At 44.6% G+C, this 12,964-nt stretch overlaps 1 protein-coding gene across 7 annotated transcripts in view; it reads right to left on the bottom strand.

Moving 5' to 3' along the window:
• The window catches only part of satb1b (SATB homeobox 1b), a 60,330-nt gene that overhangs the window by 24,377 nt on the left and 22,989 nt on the right, over positions 1-12,964 (bottom strand). For 5 of the 7 annotated variants that reach the window (XM_070835140.1, XM_070835136.1, XM_070835137.1 and 2 more), the window contains 3 exons: positions 7,528-7,639; positions 6,371-6,448; positions 2,374-2,882 (listed from right to left, as the gene is read on the bottom strand). In XM_070835140.1, coding sequence (XP_070691241.1) covers positions 2,374-2,882; positions 6,371-6,448; positions 7,528-7,639 — 699 coding nt within the window. The remainder of the gene's footprint in view (positions 1-2,373; positions 2,883-6,370; positions 6,449-7,527; positions 7,640-12,964) is intronic. The other 2 variants (XM_070835141.1, XM_070835138.1) reach the window with 1 other exon arrangement.

The raw sequence follows: 12,964 nt of genomic DNA on the forward strand, positions 1-12,964 counted from the left end.
GGGAAAAGAGAGGAAAAGAAAGACCAGAGCTCCCAGAGAGGTGGTGGTGGTGGTGGGGGGGGGGTCAGGATGGCAAACAAGAAGGAGAATAATCGCATTAGAGGATTCTTAAGCACAACAGTAAAGTAGAGCCATGAGTGTAAATGGAGACTAACAGCAATGGACATGTGATAATTCTGCTTTTTACAGACTCTGTTTAGACCGGTTTTTACTACACAGTGTGTCTGTAGAGGCAGGTGGGGCTTTTCCCGTCTATCTACTTTTCTTTTCTGAGCCCCCCTATTATGACAGTGCCTCCACCTCTTTTAGACTCCGCTTTCTTTATCATCATCATCATCGCTGTTGTGAAATCTCACTGTCAAAGCAAAACACTTGTCCTGCAGCTCCCTACAGCGCCTTGTTTTGAAGTTACAAACACAGAATTCTGGTCAAAATCCGAGACGTTTATGTGGCCTTTGAACCCACAGGACTGTTGGCCATGTCATTTTGCAGACCTTGGACATGTTCATGCCGTATGTAGCTCTGGATAAGAGCCGCAGCTACTCGCCTGCGATGTGAAAGTCTTGTACGGCAATCAGCGTATACTCTGTTTAGTTTTCAATAGCGCTCAATTCCATCATTATGAGCCGCCGATGACTCCATTATCGGAGACGTGTGATTGGGCCTTTTCATCAGCTCTTGGCCACACACTGTGCAAACCATCGCTCCGCTTCTCTCCCCATCAATAGGTGTGATTTGGTAATAAAACAAGGTGATGGGGAAAACATGCTCATGCTTTTTTTTTTTTTTTGAACATGCAAGTCCTCTTGGGAAATGAGTAGAGCTACGAATGTGTACATTTTAATAGTCAGACAAACGACCAAGCACATAACAGTATGTGTCATGTTTAAAGACATGGGTCTGCGGTATCCAGACAAGTGTGAACACATACCCAAACTATATCAGAGGCAGAGTGACATTTTTATAGGTGGGGAAACTGCATTTCAGGAGATCCAGGGGACAGATTAGTGGCATCTCATTTATGTTTGTACTCAGTGTGTGTGTGTGTGTGTGTGTGTGTGTGTGTGTGTGTGTGTGTGTGTGTTGGCCTGCCTACATTCTTCAGTGTGTGCATGCTTATCATTCTTTGCCATCGACCATTTCTGTCTCTCTTTAGTCAATCAGTTTCCTCTCCAAAAAAAAGGAGAAAAAAAAAAAAGCCTCAGTTCCTCCCCACCTCCTCTGATCCACCTCCTGCATCGACAGAAGCCCCTTCATGTCACCACTCGACACCCACCCTCATCCCTCTCCTTTTATTAACAGACAGAAAAAACACACACGCCTAATAAATAATCCTCCAAAGGCAAACTCTCCAATGGCACGTTGGACTAATTCCTCACATCAGCCACTGATAAGACTCTGTTTGTGTGGGAGCTTGCCAATCTGTACAAAAACACCACTGTCTGACTCTACCACACAACACACACATTGAGTTCTTGGGTGGGGTGGGGGGGGTTGTTGTATGTTCTAATTCTAATAGATCCTAATCAGTTTCTGTTTTTTACCCTTTTCCATACACAGCAACTTCAAAGCAATTCAGCCGGTCTTAAGACATTATTACTTCCTTCTGTTTGCGTGTTGGGGAATGTGTGTAAGGAATGTGACTATGAAGTGAAACCACATATTTTGGCAAGAAAAGAATGCATGCCATGACCAGTCTTTGACATGGAAGACCACCAGCTGTCTTGAAGTACAGTAAGGGTGCTAGATTACTGGAGTGAGAATTCTGAATGAGATATAAACTATGAAATTGTTTTATGATTTCCTTAATGTGATGCATTTCCTTTTCAAACAGGACGTTGGTGTGGAACTTTAGACAGTGAGAGATACACTTGAAGTGTTTTGTGCCGTTTGGTTTCAAAAACAGGATTGTTGAAAAAATTTAGATGACATTTACAAGATTTACTTTTTAGTCGCACTCTGTAACTTTTGTGGTGCGGCATGATGCCACCACCAAAGATGCACTGTTTTCTCGGAAGCAGCTGTTTTCCAGGAACTCAAAGGCCTTTTATGGGATTTCTAAAAAAGGTACTGTTTGTACACAAAATGATTTACTATCTTGTGAATATCTGAGTCAGACTGGGGCATAAAATTAAAAATAAAAAGTGAAACAAAAGATAAATCATGCAGAATAACTTTCAACGCGGTAGCAAATACTGAATGCTTTTTATGATTATATCATTCCAATACCAATATACGTAAAATGATTCCTGCCTTTCTCAAAACTGACTACATATCATAAGGCACTGCATTTATATGCATATATAATAATTTATTTGGTTAAATCTGAGAATACTCCCGGCCTGCTGCCAAATCAGATCTTTGTTGTCTCACCTGGGTTCTGTTGAAGGCCACGCGGGCAAAGACGGCCTGTGAGATGCCAGCCCGCTTCAGCTCGTCCCTCACCCACTGGTAAATCTCGACGGACACCTCTGTGTTTGATGCCACCTGTGGCTCCAGGGGCTTGGTGTGGGAATTGCGGCTGACAGGTGGGTGGTTGAGGTACTGCTGCGACAGGGACTGCTGCGCCAGCAGCCGGTTCACCGCATACTGCTGGTTGAGGATCTGTGCCATCACAAGCTGCTGGTTGACCAGCTGGGGGCTGATGGGCGTGGAGACGAGGCCCGGGTGGTGCAGACCTGGAAGCTGGGGCTGTCGGCCACCAGCTTGACCACCGTGTGGCGGAGGAGCGTGAGACAGCGGGGGTACCGGTGAGGAAGGAGTCTGCTCTGCTGTGCTGCCTGGGATGGGCTGCTGCTGCTGGGAGAAGCCCAGGTGGTTGTGGTTGTGGTTGTGGTTGTGGTTAGAGCCGGGTGGAGACAGGTCGGACAGGCCATCCATTTCTGCAGGAAGAGGGAGGAGAAGTACGAGCAAGGGGAGGGCGAGGGTGGAGGGAAGGAGGAACAGAGACAGAAGAAGAAAAGACAGGCTCAATCACTGGTTTAAAACAGCACAAAGAAATCACAGGAGAAGAAAACGAAGCTTAGTGAAAGTTCAGAGTAGACTGTCCATCCCTATACTCACTCATCATTTATAGCCCCCCCACCCCCCACACTCTCTTTCCATTTTTAACTCATCAGCTGACTGTGGGGGGGTTTCACTCTTTCAATTAAACCAATCACATTTTTGCCTTGAACCGTGTTGGCCAAACATCTTCTAGCTGTCAAACTTTAAAGCTGTTCCTCTCTCTGCTTCTGTCAGTGGTCATTTAAGGTAAGTCGACGCGACCCTCCTCCACCACCAACAGATTCCAGAGGGATATTCCTATCATATCATGCATCTCCACTCCCCTTTAAAACATTATGATGGGTCTAACTGCAAAAGATTATATATATCTTCTACTAACATGCATCAGTCAATTAATTGTTTTGAAATGTAGAAAAGAGGAAAAACCAAAACTACAAGTGCTGGACAATCCAAAAAAACCTTATCCACAATCTCAAAAGTATGAATATCAGTTTAATATCACCAAAAGCAGACTCTAAAATCAGATGAAATGGAAAACATCTGCTCTGCATCAGATCAAACTTTGGCCTTGAGTGAATCTTAGCAAACATTGCTGTTTAATTTTGTGACCTATGGGAAGGGATGATATTTTTGCAGGAAGCACATGTTCATATCCCAGAATCCAAGCCAGTGACATAAAGATACAGGAGTTCAGTGTCTTTTCCCTAACCAGAGCCCCTCACAGGCCTCTTCCTCCCCGACTGGCTATGAAACAGCTGATCAGCCAACGACTGGTTAAAAAAAGAAAAAGATGGAAACGCAGATAAAAGAGCTTCATTGTGTTTGACCTGTGTCTTCCACAACCCATGCCTTCGAAATTAAGTTCAGAACATCTGTGGCCTCATCATGTGGAAGAAAAATCTTGGAGAGACAGTGGCGTGTGTGTATGTGTAGGTACAGGACTAACTGTGTGTGTGTGTGTGTGTGTGTGTGTGTGTGTGTCCACAAAGGCAGAAGCAATGCTGATAAATCTGATTCTCTCTTTACATCCTTAATTCTAAAATAAGGAACACAAGCTAGCCAATATGACATTTTTAGGGGAGGATGGTCTAAATATAAATGTAGGGAGCAGTGAACGGAGACAGAAGGAGCACATCCAAGGATACTGTGTGTAACCTGAGAAACAGCCTCAGTTTGAGCGTACTTAAAAAGCCTTGACTTGAACTGTCTGTAAGACAAAAGATATATATATATATATATATATATATATACACACACACACACACACACACACATGTGGTGTCATTTAATGGCAGAGATTTTTGCGGCAACTCCTGCTTTGGGAATCTTTAAGTCCATAATGGCTGCTGGGGAATATTTTAAGACAGGTTTAAATTATGTGCTTAGAGGATGAAAACAATGATTTAACATTCAAAGTACTACCCACATCGAAGTGAATGAGCATTTGGAGCAGCTGAATGTTTTCAGGTTTCCGCCTCTCTTTCAGGAATGCACATATGCTGAGGCTTTTTACAAGCACTATGCCGAGTGAGTGAGTGAGGGGGCAGCGTTTAAGAATTCATACGGATGGCAACATTAACACCTTCGAAGTGTGCCGCGGCCTCCACATCCCACAGAAAGGCATCGTATGAGATTGTGAAAAGAGTAAATTGCTGTTATGGGGAAGGGGGGTGGGGGGGCTGGGGTCTTCAACAAGCGGAATTTTTTTAGCAGATGAAAGATTAAGTGCATGGATGTTTTCCAAAAATACCCACAATAATTGTGTATTTGAGCTGCCTGTTTCTTAACTGTCAGCAAGCACAAAACACCCGGCCAAGACGGGTCTATTGAGCGTTTGTCGAAAACAAATGATGTGGGGGGAAAAAACAAAACAAAAAAATCTTGGTAATAATCACATCTCTTCCCATAATCCCTGGCATTCCCTGGCTCTGATGGTATGGCGTGTCTATTCATTTATATGTGAGTGTGTGTGTGAGTGTGTGTGTGTGCATATGCTCACTCGCACAGACTGCTGGGGGGCATGCTCACAACACACAAACACACAGGCACACGGAGGCATTTCCATGCAAATTGAAAAGAGAAGGGGTGACAGAAGAGCATGGCAGGCCCTGGGAGAAAAAGGCTGCCACTGAAGCGGGAGTCCTCGTGTGGAATCCTGCCACAAAAGAGCCCCGGATTAAACACACAATGGGAATGGGATGTGGGCTGAGGGAGGGAGGGAGTGTGTATGTGTGTGTGTGACTGTGAGTGAGAGAGGGAACGAGAACGAGAGACATACAAAGTGACCCAACTCTCTCTCCTGTGTTGGCTTCCCTGCACTGTTACGTCAAAAGAAGAGAAGCGACATTCCCTGGCGGCCGGTAACACCACTTGAGCTGGCAGAGCAGCAGAGTAGCTTGCCAGTACCTGTGACCAGGTACTTATTCAACTTGACTTCAGGCTCAAACTGCCTGGTAAATGCAGTGTGGTGAAGTAAATGCAGAGTCACATTTGACGCCACTGCCAAAGCGCAGAGGGATGACCGTGCTGCTCTCGCTTCCAGCCTTCAAACTTGGCATTTCACCATTTGTGGCCACTTACAGCAGACAGCAGCCCGTCATGAATATTGAGGTTGGGGGAGTTGCCGCGGGCGAGCGTTGGGCACCTGAAGCTAGCGTGCCAAGGTTTTGTGTCTGAGGTTTGGCTGACAGGACACGCGGGTGCTCGAGTTTGTATGAAAGTGTGTAAGCACATCTTGAGATGTTGTCGCCGCTGCTGCTGTGCATCTACTTTGGTGGTTTTGTTCTTATCAGGACTTGATGTCCTGAGAGCAACTAATACAAAAAAAAAGAAACACCTTAAAATGAAGTTTAGATGCCAGTTTGCCAGTTTATGATTCTTTGACAACAAAAAGAAACAATATTTGAATGTATCCGAGTTGAAAAGAGATGCGATGTTAAGGGTGTAACCATAAGATGACAAAGACAATAAGTCGTTTTTCATTTTAATGGGACTTTATTTGGTTTTCGGATTAAGATTTTAATTGAGATTCGGTTTAAGCAAGACTGGCATTTAGCAGTAAAGAGTATGTTTGGGTATTAAGGAAGGAATGTAGCTCCGCACAAGGTAGACAAATGAGTGTGTATGTACTTTTGTCCCCAAACTACCAAGTCTATATCAAGTTTAGGGTTAAAGCTTGTTTTTTCATTAAGGTTCGGTGCCACGATTGGGTTAAAGTTACAGTAACCACTGGGTTTGTGGTCGTGGTTAAGGTTAAGGTCAATCTTAAAAGGAATTCATTTATGTGAATGTGATGTCCTCCAAAGTGAAACAGGGTGTGTTTGTGTGCGTGTGTGTTTGTGTGTGTGCCCATGTTGCGACATACCTAGTGCATTGGCACGCGGGCTCTCACGGAGGACACATGTCCCCAGGTAGCCCTCCAGCTGGGAGGGTTGGCGCATGCCTGCACAGTCGGATGGCAGGGCACGCACATGCACACACACACACACACAAACACAGTCGCACACACACACACAGCATACAGTGCAGAGTTGTGAGGAAAGAAACACAGGGTTAAGGCTTTCTACAGTACTTCTCTCCCACTCCAGCTAAGCAGAAATATGACATTTAAAACACCAGCAACACTAAGGCCACACTGGCAGCTGCGGCAGCCCCATTTTTGAGGAAAATAAAACCAGATAGAAAACAATTATGACAGAAACCGTGTAGGAGTATGCAAGAGAACACACAAGTAGAGCAGGTCTGAAGTAAATAATGTTCCCAGCGTATGTTGTCACTTTAACAGGAGGAAAAAAAAACCATCAGATAAGACGTGATCACAACACGCTATTTGCATGGAGGCTGTGAAAACATTTTGATATAAAATCTCATCTGTCATCACTGTGAGCAGTAGCACACTGGCAAAGAAAAAGATTGTTCACCAGATTGTTAAAGCTAATATCTCAACATTACACTGCCTTATGAGCCTCGCAACAGAGTGCTTAATCAAAAGACATAAAAATATACTAGAATTCTATCTCCAGCTATGGTGCTACTAGTATCATATATAACCTCATTTCCTGATGGGTCAAAGGGGATTTTTTGAGATAATATAAAGCATGCGTTGTTAGAGGGTTGATAAGAAAATGTAATTGAATTTCAGACTAGGCAGTGGCCTAGTCATCACTGCCTTTTGTTCATGGAAAACTAAAGTGTTATACTCGCTCACAAATAACAAATAAAACAGTCAGAGGCCTCAATTTGGCTCTTGCATTAGTGTTAGTTAAAGCAATAATGGATAAATCAAAGATAACACTGTGCTCAACTGCAGAACAGTGTGGTGCAATCTTGAGTTATTAGATAACAAGATAAAAATGTATTTCTGCTTCATGCAACGGCAGGAAGACAAAGAGATGGTTGGTTAGAGAACATATTGTAATGGCGACTGGTGTGTGTGTGTGTGTGAGTGTGTATGTGTGAGTGTGTGTGCGCAAAGAGACAAAAGTGTGAGCGCCATACTTTGCGCCCCTCCGTTTTGCTTACCCATCATATCTTTTGTCTTCTTGAAATGTTTATACCAGCGCCCAAATTCCTGACACTTCGCCGCCGACACATTTGCATAGTAAGTGCTGTTCACAATGGAGGAAATCATACTCTGAAAGAGAGAGATTGATTGAGAGGGAGAGAGGACGAGAGAGAGACTTTAGATTCTCATTGTGGAAAATACAGACATAATATTAAAGCTTGTGAAACATGCAGTAACACTGTAGCTTGTCAAAACAAATAAAAGATAGGGACACAGTAAAACCCAGCACCAAAAAAAGCCAAATGAAAAGTATCAGACATGCAGAAATTTTGGATCTCCTCCTCTAAAAGTAAAACAAATTAAATCAAAAAAGGCTTAATCTGTTCTTTTTTATCAAATGCCGTTGAGTTTGTCTGAATGTTTTTTTTTTTTTTTTTTTTTTATTTCAGGGTGGGTAAATTATCAGGTCAACTGAGTTCTGTTGACATCAAGAGCATATTAACCTACAAAAAGAAAGAAGATAGTGGCTTATTGAATATCAGCATCTGTGGAGTTGGGTGATGTAAACAGATAAACCTCTTTTATTTTCCAGCTCTTTATTTATACAATCTGTTAAAGTCTACAACTTCAAGCGGATCGAGGGCCGCACTGAGCATGTCGTTCTCCGACGCACGTGTGCTCCCATCTCCCCCTTTACATTCAACTCTTTGCCCTCTCTGCATTTACTTCAACCGTCCCTCCTTCGCCTCAGAAAAACAAAGAGGCGATATTTTTTTTTTTTTCCTTCTGGTTTCATTAAAATGAATGTTTTAACACCTTGCTGGCCTCCGGGCGAATAGCGAGGTTGGTGCAGGAAAAATTGTTTTTGATTGTTATAAATATTCAAAAGAACCAAACCATCTGTTTTCAAATTACAGGTATGCCATCTTTATCATTTTTTATAATATATGCGCTTGAAGGATGGCGGGGGAACCTTCTGGCGGAGCAGCATGGCGGTGCGAGCACAATGGGGCAGCATTCTTCTGGTTCTCCGGCTCCAGCTTTTCAGCACAAAAGGAGGGTAAAGGATGGCAACCATGAAAGGTCTGTCTAACGCTGAACTCCTGACCTCTCTATTAAAACTGTATGCACATTATGCGATAACACCACTCTGCAAACAGTAGCGGAGAGGGGGGTCTGCTTGGATTGAACTGACGCAAACGCTTATTAAAGCAGAGTTTACATGAGCTAGAGTTCTCAAAGACATTGACCGAGCTGCAGCAGATGCCAAGTCTTTGTGCAACAATATTCAAATGCAACTACAAGCAACCAAAAGCTATTAAATGCTGAAGAAGAGTCTACTAATGTGTGCTTCTGTTGTTTTCATTTCACAGAAGTCACAAAAGACACCAACATTAACCAGTAATCATTCCGGACTCTCACCATACCTGCGTGTCTACGTAGAGTCAAATGTGGTTGCACTTTGTTGCACCCATTTAGCTGATTATTTTTACAATATGAGCGAGTGAGGCAAAGAGTCACGTTGGAGGCTGCAGATGGGTGTGAATTTGTGCCAACCATGCATCCATCATGATGGGAAAAAAGGAGGGTAAAGAGGTCTGCATTTGGACTAGCACAGTATAACAAAGCAGTCTTTTATAGATATACTGAAAAGCCATCATTCAATGAAAACTCTGATAGAGTTCAGGTTAGGGTTAGGAAGTCAGAACTGCTCTCTTAATGGGTCATAAATGTATTCATGAAGCGGCTCCTTCTTTTGGATTTATGTAATATTGGTATGGCTGCAAGTTCAACCTTATATGGTATTCCTGTTTACTTCTCGTGAGGTCCAAAAGCCAGTGTGATTCAGAATGAATGGTGTTGTTTTTTAAGAAAGCGAATATTTGGGATGAAGATTGGTGGAGCAGCAAACCACACATTCCAGTTTAACCTACTTCTGGTAGCCAACTCCCAAGCCAAAGATCCATCTGCAAATCATATATTTAAAGTGAGAAGAAGTCTGCTATAAGTCGGCGAGATAATGAACTCCTCTCCTCCAGCCTGCCATGTTTTATTTACAGTATATCTGGGCTAAGGCGGCTCCAGGCAACAAACAAGAGGCCTGCAGAAGACAGTGCGCCTTTCTCTCTCTCTCTCTTCTCGTCGTTCTCTCTATCTCTCGCTCCCCTTTTCTCCGCCATCTTTGACACAGATGTTCTAATAAACGCTCCTCATTAATCAGCCCTCTCCCTCAATACATCACTCTACCTCTCACAGGGGGCCCTGCGTGTATGTGTGAAAGAAACAATACACACACACACACACACACACACACACACACACACACCTATTCTCTCTCTCGCTCTCCCCACTGCTCTGCCACACACACATGCATACGCACTAAGTGAAATCAAGCAGATAACCAGAGCCTCTGCTGCCACTGTGGTGCCAGCAGGAGGGCTGTGCTAGGGCTTGTCAACAGGTAGCATGGTTGTGTGTGTGTGTTTGCCAGCGTGTATCAGAGACAGTGTGTGTGCGTGTGTGTACATGAGCATGTGTGTGGACCCTTTAAGTGATAACCATCTGCAGCACAGAGAGCTTATCAGCAAGACCAGGAAGTGGCACTGGGCTACTATCGGTCCCCAACATCTACTCCACTCCCCATCATGGGAGACAGGAAGAGAGAGAGAGAGAGAAGGAGGGAGGGAGTGTGTGTGTGTGTGTGTGTGTGTGTGTTTGAGAGAACAGCGGTGCAGCGGGCAGGTACTGTAGGCACCCAGCTGCCAGCGTTAGAGTGTGGTGCACACACTGGCAAATGCAAACACACACAAAGTACAACCCCTGCAGACAAACACACATGGTGAGGTTATACAAACGCACACATGCAGATTAACACACACACACACGCGCGCGCACACACACACACTCACACATTCCACCTCAGCCTGATGTCTTGCATCGGCTGGGGAAAAGGCGCATCCCATTTACAACACTGTGCCTTGTCTCTCGCCAACATCTAACACAGCTCAATTATGGCAAACCCACCTCAACTGGGGTGACCCCCCCCCCTGCCCCCTTTCCTTCGATCTACAAAACACACACAAATATACACAAACACGTGCACACGCACACACTGGCAACCAGCTTGTGCCTATGGCAGCCGAGGTGGTGAAGGCCTGCAAAGATGGCATTTTGATGACTGTCTGCTGCTACGCAACGCAGCAGCTGGTGCATCAGGGGCCGCCCAGTGAGCGTGAGCAGGGGGTAGGCAAGAAGAGGTGGTGGCAATGGGAATGAGTAGGGTGAGGGGGGGATCTCGTTTGTTGCCATAGTTTCTGCGAACATAGGCTTGATATTTTTCTGAGGTTGCTACCAAGCTTAGCAACCCCTTTGCCTGACTGGCTGATTGAGGCAGAATTTTATTTTGGCGATGCTTCTCCAAGCCATCAGCTGAGAATTTGTAAGCTTGCTTCATATGTGTGCAGGTCAGACTCCGTTCCTCCAGTGGAATGACAATGGGCGTGAGTGAATACATTTTCTCTCTCTGAGTTTCCTCAGAGTGGGCCAAACACACAAAGCACGACTCCCCGCTACAAAAGAATGAAACTAAATGTTTGACAAGACCCCGGACAAAAGCAGCATTTCACAAAATAGCCCCCACCGCCCTCCCACCCCAACTCTACGATCCCTCCTCCCCCTCTCTCTTCAGAAATCTGTTCAGAGGTGGGCTAATTCTCTTTCACTCACTTGCTGCGATTCTCTCATCTGTTAACCTCTCGTTTTGGTCTGGGATTACGCAGCAGAATATCAAGAAAACACTAATCCTTAAAAGGTGCCAATCATCTGCTCCCTGCTGCAACGCCCCCTTCCCCTCCCACTCAGTTCACTTTTTCGGTCAACTCAGAAACCTCAGAGGGTGGGCCAAATGCCCCCTCGCTTGTCACCTTCTCATCAGGCTACATGCAGGCGGTGACATCACTAGTCACAGGGCAGGGGGTCCATGTGTCGAGGCAACGTGGGGATATCCCTCGAAACATGACGAACAGTCTGCTCAGCCAATTAGATTTAGGAGGAACAAGCCACAGCTCTCTGGGTGTAGCAGGCCACATGAAAACCCCACAGAGTAACAGATGTCAAACACCATCATGGCAGCTATGTTTCACCAAGGCAGATATGGTTACATGTAGACCATCAGGGTATGAAGTAAGTACATGGCTTACAGAGCTGCCAGTTTTACTTTAAATTACATTTAAAAATAAAAAACAACTTAGAACTGGATTAGTATCCAGTTAGATTAGTACCCTGGCAAAATCTGACCAATACAAAAGAAGTTCGAGGCTTAGATTTGGTTCAAAGTCAGTAATAACACATGGTTTATATGTGATATCTGCGCACTGCCGTGAGGACTGAGTGTTTCCACTATACCATGAAAAATCTGTCCCTACTAAAAACTGGTTTCACTTGTACAGTTAAGTATTCTTTTGATTCTACTTTTACTGTCTCAACAATGTCAACCGAGGAGGGATAAAACTACACCACTCTGCAAAGGAAGAGAAAAATAATGCGATTGCAATGATTGAAACTACCAGGAATCCATAATGGCTTGGCAAGATTTCCTGCATGATAGTAAATGTAAGACCATTTAAAGCCATTTAGATCTGAATTTAGGACAAAATTGGCTGTTAAAATGCAAACAAGACATAAAAAAAAAAGAAACGACTGAATTCAAGATATTTTCATGACCTTTCACCCTTACTGGAGAGCTGAAACAATCTTTAGTCGAATTTGAGACTAGTGTGTGCGTGAAAAAATGTGCGTCTGCAGAGGAGAGTGTGTGCGTCGGTGTGTTAGATTCCCTGAGTTTGTGTGTGCTCTCTTCTGAGCCGTCTTCACATATGGACCGTAAACAGGGTGATTACCAGACCGGGCTGGGCTCCGCCTGAACGCCACCCAGGGACTCTTTACATCATCAGCGCACTGCTCATGCCCGGCTAAACACACAAACACACACTGAGAGCAGCCGCTCACACACACACACACACACACAAACACACACTGAGAGCAGCCGCTTGCTCGCTCACACACACATATATACACACACACGCGGCGCAAACAAGGGTCTCCAGGTGACCATACGGTGGCCTAGGAGGAGAGCTGGCTTCAAACTGAAGGCACCTACGCACATGCTTGGATCTAAATACACACACACACACACACACACACACACACACACACACACACACACACGCAAAACATAAATAACACTTTCACATGCACGTCCTGTAGGTTGATATACATTTCACAAACATACTTGAGCGAATACACAGACGTGCACATGCCTCCTCGCACTGCGACACATACACTCAGACACACACACACATTATTGGCCCCTGTGAGAGATATACTGCCGTTTCATTCCATTCACTCCAGAGCTGCCTCCATGATATACTGACTACACCGCCTGTTAATACAATA

This window comes from Pempheris klunzingeri, chromosome 8 (genome assembly GCF_042242105.1).
Source record: "Pempheris klunzingeri isolate RE-2024b chromosome 8, fPemKlu1.hap1, whole genome shotgun sequence".
NCBI classification, from domain to species: domain Eukaryota; kingdom Metazoa; phylum Chordata; class Actinopteri; order Acropomatiformes; family Pempheridae; genus Pempheris; species Pempheris klunzingeri.